We start from the raw sequence: 12,820 nt of genomic DNA, 5'->3' as shown, positions 1-12,820 counted from the left end.
CGCACCTCCATCCTGGTCGCCGACAACGCCTCCTGGTCCGAGAGACTGCAGAGCCCAGCAGCGCCCACTCACCTGACTGCGGTGACTTCGCCCGGTGCCATCCTGGTGCCCACTTAATCACTGGCTAGTGATTCAAGAACTTGGTCCCCTCTGCTTTCAGGTTTTCTTCTTCCTTGATCCAGGCTTGGATCCATCGAACTTCTCTTCACTGGTCGCCTGCCAGCAACTTCTTCCTTCCAGGCTCCTGGTCCGGCAACGAGATCCCCGACGTCTTTTCAGACCTATGCAGCTGCAGCCCCTGGGCTAGGTAACTTCGGCACTTCGGTGTCCCAGCATAGCCTCACTATCCTAGGGTCAGGATCCACTGTCGTTTTCTTCCTACCAGGTCGGGTTCGCCCGTGAACACTAACTTTGCCTTTACTAGCTTCCATAGACTTTGTCTCGCATCCCGCGTGAGAGTGCACACTCTGCACCCGAGTCCCCTAGGTCTCCTAGAAGTAATCTAACGATTCTATAGTCAAGTCCTAGCGATTCCAAAGCCTATTAGTACTGTACTTACCTGCTAGTAATTTCGCATTCCACTTTTTAAGTATATGGTTTTTCGTGCCCCTCGGGCATTTGTGTATAACGTGCTAACTTAAGTATTTTCGTAAGAGTTTTGTTGTGTGCCTAGCACCCTGTCCTCATAAAGAGTACAGGGTTGTTGTGATTCTAATAAATACACTGTTTATTTTCATAACACTTGTGTGGTGTCCTTTCACTGGGTGTTCAAGGGGTAATGTGATGGTAAAACAGCTGGCTTAACACGCCCTCTAGAGTCTTAGCCTTAGACTGCTCGTATCCATGCTACTAGGATAGCTGGTCTATAAGGTTGACTTACAACCAATCATCAATAAGGGTTGTTTGGACTGATATATAGTGATCACTAGAATAGTGAACACTGCACATCAGGCCAACTTCTCACAGACACATAACCTCTCTAGTATAACTATACTAGGCAAAACACAACCACCTAAGAATAAAATACATTTATGGGTAGAAGCAAGAATACATTACACATGATGCATCAAAAACACATTCAGCGGTGTAGGGAAAAAGGTAAGCACATGATGCATAAAACATTCAGAGGTGTAAGGAAAGAAAACACATGATGCATAAAATATTCAGAGGTGTAAAATCCAGGAAGACACATGATGCCTAAAACATTCAGAGGTGCAAGGAAAAACCACACAATTGCGCAAAACCTACATAAGCCACCACCTGTGGCAGTCCCTAGGCCAACTGGCCTTGTTGGGGCTAGGACGCCCTGTGTCTCAATGTCAGGGGCCTAAATGGTGCAGGTGCCCACTACTTGCTGGGCATCAAAAAACTGCGACAGGGTCCTCACTGACCCTTGGGCGCAAACTGCGCCCACTGCTGGAGCCACACAGGCTCTGAAAACACTTCTACACGCGTTGGAGCCCCACAGGCTCTGAAAACCCTCTACACGCGTTCGAGCCACACAGGCTCTTAACACACTTGTGTCCCTCAAGAGCCTCACTGGACTCTAAACCTAACACTCGCAGGCAGGAGGGGGCACGCACCGGCAATGTGCCCCGGCGCCCCCTCTAACTAAAAATGCCCCCCAGAGCCTTCTCAGGGCTCTCCAACAACCACGTGGACAGGGAGCCTCGGGGCTCTAAACAGAAATGCCCCACAAGCCTCTCTGGGCTTGCAACACAATGCCCCCTGGACGTTGGAGCGATCTGGCTCTGTCGAAATGGTGGGGCGGCCCACTGCCATCTGGGGCCGCCCTAAGGCACAATCACACGGGGCTCTAAATCAAGCACCAGCCCTCGGCCACAGGAGCCCCTCGCACCAGCACTTGCTCACTCACCGGGCAGCCCAACGAGGGCGGGGCGACGGCAGGACTCTGTTCCCAGGGGTAGCAGCGCAGCGCTGCCCTAGACTCCTCCTTGAGGCCGGCGATCCTTCACTTGCGGCGGGGGCGGGCACCGGCAATGTGCCCCGCGCCCCCTGCTTACTGCTGTGGTGCCTGCGGGGCTCTCCCTCAGCAATGGGAGCCCCGCACCCGCGGCACCGGCAGCCATCTCCCGGGTGCCTTCTTCTCTCCTCGGGCTGCCACATCATCGCGGGGCTCTCCCGTCCACATGGGAGCCCCGCGAAAGCTCACGCCCGCCTCCGCTATCCTCGGGCACATCTCCGGTCTCCCTCCCGACACGGGAGACCGGCAAGGCCGCCAAAGCTTCCCCCAGGCAGGGGGGGAAGCGAAAACCACGTCCTTCCGGCCCCGCCCACAACCAGGCGGCGGGCCGGACATCTTCTTCCGGTGTTTCCTCCGGGCAGCGGCGGTGATTCTCGAGGCCATAACGAGGGGTGGGCACCCCCGAAATCCAAAATAAAAGTAGAAACGGGGTGAGCACCCGTTAGGCAAATAAATAAGTGGGGTGGCACCCATCCATAAAAAAATAATCAAATATGCAGGGCATAACGCAGGGTAGGCTCCTGCGATTCCTCACGCAAAATGCGGGCGGAGAAACGCCCGAAATAAAGCAGAAAGCGCTCCCAAGCGCTATGAAAAGATAAACCGCTTCCTGGCACTTCAGGGGTGAATATAGCGCTCCAAAACGCTGCAAGGTCCAGTGACAAGGTCCTTCCTGAAACAAAGCACTTCCCATGGGCTAAGGGGGCAAAGTCCATCAAGCCCCCAAGGCAAAGACTCCCATAGCAAAGGGGTCCCAGCCTCAAGCAGCCCATCAGGTGTCCAGGGGCTGGGCAGGGCCCAGGGATTCCCCTGGGCCCAAGCAGCAGCACGCCCCAGACAGATTCAAGTCCAAAAACAAGAACATTTTGGAAGGCGACACAGCCCCTTCTTATACAGAGAAAAGTCTTTGAAGTCTTTGTGCAGGCAGTGTGAGAACCAGCTAGAACTGGTTATAGGGAAGTCCTTTCAGTATCAGGGACAGAGGTGACAGTCGCCCAGCGGGGAGGTGGAGCCAACATTGTGGCAGGCAGGCACAGCCTCATTCACTCTCAGGTGCTATCTCCACCCACTTCCTTGGCAGCAGATGCTGCCTTTCATCCACGGGCTGACTCAGACAACCTCCTGGGGCTCTGCAGCCCCTGTCACCCTCAAACCAGACAGTCAATCCACAAGCAGGCCCAGGCACTCCTGGGCCAAGCTCACCAGCCAATCACACGCCAGCCACAAACTACACAAATATGCCAACTTCTTAAAAGTGGCACTTCTAGACTAGACACAACCATGCCGCATACACCATTACGCAGCATTCAATCTCACGAGTTCGCACATATCAAACTCGACCCTGCACTCCCCACACATCAGGAACTACCATGGCCATACCTATTCCCCATTCATTCCTATGGGAGGGCAGGTCACTCACCATACATACACAGAGAGCTCACGCACTTTACACTGTACCACAGTGAAAAAGTGCGCCAAGGCCTAAATTACCAACACCAGGTTCCAGAAACAGGCTAGGAAAAAGCAAAAAGTTTCGGGGTGAACCTGCCAAAAGGGCCAGGTCCAACAGAGACTGAGACTGTTCGGGAGGTAAAAGCACATACAGGACCGGAAATTGTTTTTAATGACTATTATAAAACAGACTAAGTTCCTGTGTGTTTTAAAAAAAAAATCAAAGTGTAAATAAATTATCTTGAAATGTACACTTCACTGTGTGTTAGCTTTGGTATGCTGCAGCAGCTGCGCTGCCTATCAACTTCTTGGCACTGCATGTCTTTTTTGCCGTACCTCTCAATTTGAGTTGTTTGTGTACAGGCATCCCGGTCAGAACGCTGCTTCCGCCCTGCGCCTCCTTGCAATTCACAGGGTTACATTAACATCCCCATTGGCAGGGGATTAACCCTCCTTGAGATTTTTCTGACAGACTACGGCACACGGCAGGGGCTCAAGACCCTCAATCAGTGGATTCGCTGTTCGAGCTTATACTGTCTGGGAGTCTGTGGCAACAGGGCGAGGTATTGACAGCGTTAAAAGTGCACAGTGGACTAATGCATCCAATGCTCTTAAAACAAGCACTGATTTGACACGATCGATGGACGACACAGGTTCCCATTTCTGTTTAAGGTGCATAGAAGACGAACGCTACAAAAACACGTAATTAAAAAACAAGTTTGGATCTTTTACCGCTACTTACAATTAAGACTCTCCAGCACTCCCTAAAAGCAATTAAACGTCTGGAAGGTAAAACAAGCCGTGCGGGCGCGCTTGTGTGAGGGAGCAGGCCATCTATTTTGCATTATGGCGCACGAGTCTGGGCACGGTAATGCAAAACAGATGGCGGCTGTGAGGGTAACCGCCACCAATAGGTCATGGGCGGAGCAATGCGCCCGCCTTTGGTCAATTGCGTGATGTCTTTGTTAAAAAATGCTCCAAACAAGAGAATGGGTCGGACACAATCTATGCAGCAATGTCTTTAAGATAGTTACTCTACTGTAGGCTAAATAAATCTACGCTAAGACTAGGAACATTTTGGGAGCAAGTGAGCATTGTTTGACATCTGTGCAAAGTCACAAACTTTAGATGTCACTTGGTAAAGCATAAATGCCCTCACTCTTCAACTAAAGTAAAACATTAATGTCCATACAAGTGAACTGTTCCGTCTTTGTTTTACAAATAGGTAAAACTAAAATAAGACTAAGACCTGAAACTATCACAAACCTCACTTTTTTGCATGCAACCATTAAGCCTACTCTAACTCACAGTAATATCCAATTTCACACTACAATTTCTTCAACAGCACGTTGCAAAATTATTACAGAGTGATACTCTTAAATGTCATCAGCATAAAGATGGAAGACATTAACTATATCTATTACCAGAAACATGAATCGACTGCAAATAAACTACCACCATACTGGAAATTAAGAGAGAGGATAGTTTTAAGCATACATCATCCTGTGCCAATTTAGTTAGTTTAAACTTATTTAAAAAATTATTTTGATGTTAAAAATAGTATGTTAGTATTGCGGAAGTTGAGTTTACATGACAAAACAGTATCATCCATCTGTACAAAGATTAATATAAGTATTTTCCTTAAAAAAGTTTAAGCTGGGAATACAAACAGGACTTACTGCCATTGTTTTCCTCGTTAATGTGATTAAGACAGTTACAAGAGAGCCTACGGTGATGTTGTTACTATCTTCATCGTCCAAAACTGAAACAAAAGATTAAAAAATAAAGTGAGCTTACAATGTTATTAAGCATATCCTTTTTATTTTCAATGTTTCTACCGAAACATTAAAACACAAGGAACCTGAAACACTCCAATGACTTTATTGCAAATTCAGAACATTTAAACAAATAAACTACTCACTGTAACTGCACTTCTCAAGCGTTGGTATCTTAATGAACGTGCATGCTTGAATTATTCCGCGTTTTTCAAGGAGGATTCCGCCTCAATCACCAGAAATGATTCAAGCATGTGACTCCACAAAAGATCCAGCGCTGGAGAATTGAAAAGTATCTATGATGGCCAGTATCCATTTTGAAGCAACCATCTTAATGTGCACATTAAAGGAAGACTAAAGTCTATGGTCGTGCACCGCCTCTGTTGATTCTACTAGTGTAATTATCTGTGCCGTGCTGCAAGGGTATCACTCCCCGCACCACATTCAAGGAAGAACAGATTGACACATACAAAACCTAGAGGGTATCTAGAAACTAAAGTACACTGCATCTCAACAACTGCACTTTCACCTACTGCTTAATAAAAAGTTTGATCGCTCCTTTTAATGCCACATGCACGAGGCAAAAGCTCTTTGGTAAAGGAGGTGAACAGCACCCCCACTGTATCAAACCCACTGGCATTTATAGTCATGGACACTAGCAATGTTCACCACTGCTGAAAACTATGAAAGGTATGAATTTAGTGGAGCTGAAAGCCCATGTGCTCGGGCATGCTGGAAGAAAGACGAAAAAAAAGTTATTTAAAGCAAGGGAAGAAGCAAAACTGGCAGCTGTTCAATTTTGTCCTCTTTTTGTTTGATCAAGGATTTTAATCACAATGAACCTCAAAACCGGTGAAACCACTGAATGTACTCCGGTCTGATTAGGACTATGGCGTACCAAAGGTGGCAGAGTGGTTACCTCCGCACCTGCAGTCCAACTGCCCTATTACAAGGTGGGCGGTAGGACAGCCACAACCGCCAAGGATCAAAGATCCCTGGCGGTGTTGTGGGGGTCTTGAGGCCGCATTATGCTTTGCATGCGGCAGCGGCATCGCCAAGCAAATTACAAGTTTCCTCTCAGCCACGGTTTCAATGGTGGTGAGCCCGCCATGAAAACTGTGGCGGAGAGGAAACTCTTAATACGCTTGGCGGTGCCGCAGCAAAATCATCACGCATATTAAATGTGGCGGAGAAGACACAAAGGGGGGCTTTTAGGGCCATGAGATTCATGCAGGGGGGGCACATGTGCTCCTGTGTGCATGTACCCCAGTTCCGGCACGGCATGGACTGCAGAGTCTATGTCATGCAGGAACTGTCTTTGACGCTCCTATTGTGGTGCCCTTTTTCAGAGGCACAGCTGTGGGTCTGCCAAAGAAACGCCTGCCAGCCACGAAAAAAACCCGTAATCTGGCGGGCAGTGCTCAAACAGCTTTGGCGGTGTGCGAGAGGGGCAGCAGTGTGGCAGACCCCTCCCACACGCCAAAGTCTTAATTGGGCCCTCAGTGTGATTTTATTTCTCAACACCTTAGCAATAGCTGGCCACAAGGCTCTACGGGGCAGGGGAGCACGCAAGTGTACCCACATTCAGTAGGGTGGCTATTGAACCTCACCATGTTATAAATTGACAGTTAGCAGCAGCTAGACGGAGGGCATCATAGCCACACCTCTGGGAGAGGTGACTAACAACCCTCATCAGGTAAGGAAAATGCTACTTACCAGTATGCATCTGTTCTTGGCATGTTGAGCTGCAGATTCGTACACTTAGCATTAGATCGCCACCTGGTGTTGGGCTCGGATGATTGCATGTTGTTATCGTCTTGGAAGAAGTCTTTTGTAGTCACAAGATAGGTGACTCCTCCCTTGGACGATAGTGCGCATCGGCATCGGCTCCATCCTTAGATTGTTTTTCGCCATGATGGGAAATGATGGAGTTAGTCGAAGTTAAGAAAAGAGATGTCCATACGTATGCATCTAAGTAAGATAATACTGGAACAGATACAGTTCCCGGGGAGGCGGGAGGGCGTGTACAAATCTGCAGCTCTACATGCCAAGAACAGATGCATACTGGTAAGTAGCATTTTCCATTCGAGGCATATGAGCTGCAGATTGTACACTTAGTATCGATTGTGCAGCAGTGTCTCCCCTAGCGGTGGTCACCTGTATCTGTTGAAGTAGTTTGAAAGAGTTTTAATGACAGCTTGGCCTACTGCAGCTTGCTGCTTGGCTTGCACATCAACACAGTAGTGTTTGGTGAAGGTGTGTGTTGTAGACTATGTTGCTGCCTTGCACATGTCTTCTAGGGGAATGTTCCCTAAGAAAACCAGAGGCTCCTAGTTTGCATGTGGAATGCGCTCTAGGAGGAACTGTTAATGTACGTTTTGCTTTTTGGTAGCATATTTGTATACATTTTACAATCCACCTTGCAATTCCACCTTTAGAGATGGGGTTGCCCTTATGAGGTGGAGAGAAAGATACAAACAATTGTTTTGTCTTGTGAAAAGATTTAGTTCCATCTATATAGTAGAGAAGAGCTCTTAACATCAAGAGTGTGTAAAGCTCTTTCTGCTACAGAGTCAGGGTTTTGAAAAAACACAGGTAACTCTACAGATTGGTTTAAATGGAAAGGAGTAATGACTTTTGGTAGGAATTTAGGATTAGTTCTTAGAACCACTTTGTTACGATGTAGTTGTAAAAATGGTTCTTGTATTGTAAAAGCTTGTATCTCACTTACTCTTCTAAGAGAGGTAATGGCAATAAGAAAAGCGGTTTTCCATGTTAGAAATTGCAGTTCACATTTGTGTAAAGGCTCAGAAGGTGGTCCCATGAGTCTTGTAAGAACAATGTTTAGGTTCCACACTGGAGAAGGTGGTAACCTAGGAGGAATTATTCTTTTTAATCCTTCCATAAATGCCTTAATAGCAGGTACTCTAAAAAGAGATAGATGGTGTCTGTTCTGTAAATATGCTGCAATTGCTGCAAGCGTATGGATGAATATGCCAAATTACATCTTTGTAAATATAAAAGGTAGCAAATGATATTCTGGATGGAAGTATCCAGGGGATCAATTTGATTACTGTTGCAATAAATGGCAAATCTCTTCCATTTAGCAGCATAACAAGCTCTGGTAGTAGGTCTCCTGGCCTCTTTAATGATGTTCATACAGTCTGGAAGTAGGTTAAGATAACCAAACTCTAAGATTTCAGGAGCCAGATCGCCAGATTTAGTTGATTTGGGTCTGGATGTCTGATTTCTCCATGGTTCTGCGTTAGCAGGGATGGTGTCAGGCGTAACTTTTGATGTGGAACTAGAGAGAGTTCTAGCAGTGTGGTGAACCAAGGTTGGCGTGCCCATGTGGGAGCCACCAGGATTAATTTGAGAGACTGTTGCCTGAGCTTGCGTACTACTAATGGTATTAGTGGTAGTAGTGGAAAAGCGTATGTAAATCTGCCTGACCAATTCATCCATATTGCTTTGCCCTTGGACAGCTGGTGTGGGAACCTGGTGGCGAAGGTTGGGCATTTTGCGTTTTCGTGTGTGGCGAACAGATCTATGTCTGGATGACCCCACTTGTGAAAGAATGGTTGAAGAACTTGCTGATGTAGTTCCCATTTGTGAATTTGTTGTGTCTGCCGACTCAACAGATCTGCTATCTGATTGTGAACTCCTGGAAGGTGCTCTGCTAACAGATATATGTTTTGTGGAATGGCTCATCTCCAAATGTTCTGTGCAAGCTGGGACAGTTGTAGAGAGTGTATCCCTCCCTGTTTTTGTATATAATACATAGCTGTCATGATGTCCGTCCGGATTAAGACAGCTTTGGCTTGTACTTGAACTGGGAAAGTTTTGAGTGCTAAGTATATTGCTAGCAGCTCTAGGTGGTTGATATGGAGCAGTCTTTGTTGAGTGGTCCATTGTCCTTGAGTTGTATGATGTAAGAGATGGGCTCCCCATCATGTGAGAGAAGCATCTGCTGGGAGTACTATTTGTGGAACAGGTTCGAGGAACGGCTGCCCTTTTGTCAGGTTTTTGGTGTTCCACCACTGCAGAGAGCGATGTGTGCGGCTGTCTACCAACACCAGGTCTGTTAGGTGCCCTTGAGCCTGATTCCACTGTTGTGCTAGACATTCCTGTAATGGACGCATCTGCAATCTTGCATATGGTACTATAAAGATGCAAGATGCCATCATGCCTATTAGTCTCATGAGCACTCTGGCTTGCAGAGATTGTTGTTGTTGGAAGACTGTGACTAAGGCTTGAATGCTCTGTATCCTTGCTGGACTGGGATAAGCTAGAGCTGTAGACATGTTTATTGTAGCCCCTAGATACTGGTGTATATGAGAGGGCTGCAGGTGCGTCCTGGTGTAGTTGATCGTGAACCCCAATTTGTGCAATGTTTGAATTGTCTGGTGTGTGTGGTGAACACACTGATTGAATGACTTGGCTTTTATGAGCCAATCGTCTAGGTAAGGGAAGACATGTATTTGTTGTCTCCGGAGATGTGCTGCTACTACTGCTAGGCACTTTGTGAACACTCTTGGTGCTGTTGTAACCCCGAATGGAAGAACTTTGAACTGATAATGATGTCCTTCCAGTACAAACCTTAGATACTTCCTGTGGGCAGGATGCATAGGAATGGGAAAGTAGGCGTCCTTTAGATCTAGTGTTGTAAGGAAATCGCCTTGTTGCAGCAGTGGGAGCACTTGTTGCAAAGTGATCATATGGAAATGATCTGACTGAATGTAGTAATTGAGGGGCCTGAGGTCTAGAATTGGCCTTAGGGTCCTGTCCTTCTTGGGTTTTAGAAAATACAGCGAGTAAACCCTTGTTCCTTGGTGTTATAAAGGAACTATTTCTATTGCGTCCTTTTGAAGAAGTGACAGGACTTCTTGTTTGAGCAGAGTACGGTGTTCTGCAGACATTGGACGCTGTCTGGGTGGTATGTGTGGAGGGGTTGCTGTAAGTTCCAGGCAGTAGCCATGCTGGATAATTTGTCTTACCCACTTGTCTGTTGTGATTGAATTCCAGACAGGTAGGAACTGTGTTAATCTGCCCCCTACAGGAGTGGAATGCTGTTGGGGGAGCAGAGGATAGTCACTGTTTTGTGGTGGAAGAGGTTCTATTATTGTTGTTACCACGACCTCTTCCCTTGTTGTTTCCTCTATATCCTCCTCTAAAATACCCTTTGTTAGAGGATGTTTGTGTGTTTGACTTGAAGGATGTTGTGTTGTCTGCTCCTGTCTGTTTGGAGCCTCCTCTGTAAAAGGAGCGACGAAAAGAACTTTTAGTTTGTGTAGACTGTAAAGCTCCCATAGATTTGGCAGTGTCTGTATCCTTCTTCAGTTGTGTCTACCTCTAGACCAAACAATTGATTTTGATTAAATGGTTGATTTAAAATGGTAGTTTGCACTTCCTGTTTAAATCCTGAAATGCGTAGCCACGCAGGTCTTCTAAGTAGGACACTAGTATTTACAGCTCTTGACGCAGTGTCTGCCACATAGAGTGCACACTTGATTGATGCATTTGAAATTAGCTTGCCTTCTTGTATAAGGTCGTTTTCCTGCGCCCTATATTGGTCAGGTAGATGTTCTAGTACTTTCTCTAACTGATCATAGTGAGCCCTATCATATCTTGAAAGGAGGGCTTGTGTGTTGGCTATACGCCATATATTGGTAGCTTGCGCAGCTATTCTTTTGCCTGAGGCATCATTACTTTAGATTCTTTGTCGGGTGGGAGCCCCTCACCTGACGTTTGTGAATTTGCCCTTTTTCTAACATTTGATACGACTAGTGAATCTTATGGTAGTTGTCCTTTAATGTAGGCTGGATCTGCTGGTGCAGGCCTATATTTTTTCTTAATTCTAGGGTTTAAAATCCTAGTACGCACAGGGTCTTTAAATATCTCTGGTGTGTGTTTGATGACCACTTTAATCATAGGAAGAATTTGAACAGGTGTTTGTGATTGCTCAAATGTGTCTAACAGAAAATCTTCCTGTGCCTCATTAGAATGTGACCCCATGGTACACTGCAGCTCGGTTTCACAGGTGCCCAAAACTAATGTTATCTTCTGGGGGAGAAGGTTTTGATGGGTATAACTGTGGGTCAGGAATATCTGGTGCATCCTGTGGGTCCCAGTCTCTATCATCTGTAGGGTATGGGGAAGGCTCATCTGGGTCTATCCTTCTACCTAAACTATACTCATCATCATTTTGAGGTGAGTGTGGAGACAGAAAAGGAGAAATTGGAGGAGAAATCTGTGGTGAATTGTTAAGAGGAACAGGAGATGAAGGAGGAGGAAGTATAGGAGAAGAAGGGTGCATAGGAGATGTGGCAGAGTCCTTCTTCTTGACAGGTATTACAGGTGTAGGTGTTGTATCTGCCTTCCTCTTCTTGTGTGGTGTAGTGGATACAGCACCTGTTTTGGGTCAATGTAGATCTTCTTTTGCAGAGGATCTGGATGGAAAAGTTCTTCTGGTGGAACCTTTGTCGGCGCCGATTTTTTCGGGTCCGAACGAGGTTGCTGTTTGTCTATCGCCTTAGGAGGTGTTACAGTGTCCTTTGGCGTAGTTTTCGGCACCGACTGTGTTGTTTTCGGTGTCGTAGGCTGTTTCGAGGGCTTGAGCGCATCGGAATCAGGCCGTGTAGGTTTCGGTACCGAAGACAATGGCTTTGGAGTGGAAGCTGGTGTCGGCTTCGAGGCGTCTGACGCTGGCTTCGTACCTTTGTCTTTAGAAGTCGACGGTTTCGGGGCCGAGACTTCTTTCGGTTTCTGTGCCTATGGAGCTGGTGGGATCGGCACGTGCGGCTTGCTCGCTAAGGAGCTTCAGGAAGGCTTATGTATTTTCTTTGGAGCCGGGCTCGATGGCGGGGCTTTAGAAGTGTCTTTTCGGTCGCGACTGGGCCCAGGAGTTGGAGCGTTGACCTTTGTCTTCGGTTTGGGTGCTGTATGTGGTGCAGGGGCAGTAGTACTCATGCGCTGACGCGATGGTATGGAGTTGTCGGAGTCGTCTGCCTCTGAAGCGGCGATTTCGAGATCATCGGAATCTTCTTCTGGAACGAGCGGAACCTCCTCGTCAAAGATATCCACTGGTTCCGGAGCTGATCTCTGCATGTCGTGTCGACGGGCCCTCCGATCCCGGATGGTTTTCTTGGATCGAAAGGACGCGCAGGATTCATCGTGTTCTGGCGATAAGCACAGATTACATACCCTGTGTTGGTCACTGCGTGGAAACTTCGCTCCACACCCAGGGCATTTTTTGAATGGTGTCCTTTCCATGAGGTGTAGGCCTCACAGGGTGGATAGGCCCAACGGCCCGCGTCGACGACCGGAATCGAGCTGATGAAGTCGAAACGATGTTATTCATTATCGAAGGTAGTTAGGTAAAGTTTTGATAAGTTTTTGCGCTTTGAAGTACTTGAAAAGTAGATCTGTAGCCGGAGCGGAAAAAGTTAATCCGAACCCAGTGGCTGAAACAATCTAAGGATGGAGCCGATGCCCATGCACACTAACGTCCAAGGGAGGGGTCACCTATCTTGTGACTACAATAAACTTCTTCCAAGACGACAACAACATGCAATCATCCGAGCCCAAAACCAGGTGGCGATCTAATGCT

At 47.0% G+C, this 12,820-nt stretch overlaps 1 protein-coding gene across 1 annotated transcript in view; it reads right to left on the bottom strand.

The window, feature by feature from the left end:
- Nucleotides 1-12,820, bottom strand: part of SEC63 (SEC63 protein translocation regulator) — an 844,363-nt gene that overhangs the window by 397,859 nt on the left and 433,684 nt on the right. Inside the window, exon 14 of the mRNA XM_078648413.1 lies at nucleotides 5,116-5,198. Within this exon, the coding sequence (XP_078504539.1) occupies nucleotides 5,116-5,198 (83 nt within the window). The remainder of the gene's footprint in view (nucleotides 1-5,115; nucleotides 5,199-12,820) is intronic.

The sequence above is a fragment of the Lissotriton helveticus genome, chromosome 6 (genome assembly GCF_964261635.1).
Source record: "Lissotriton helveticus chromosome 6, aLisHel1.1, whole genome shotgun sequence".
Taxonomy (NCBI): domain Eukaryota; kingdom Metazoa; phylum Chordata; class Amphibia; order Caudata; family Salamandridae; genus Lissotriton; species Lissotriton helveticus.
Note: the sequence above shows the minus strand (reverse complement) of the source record. Positions and strands in the feature narration are given on the sequence as shown.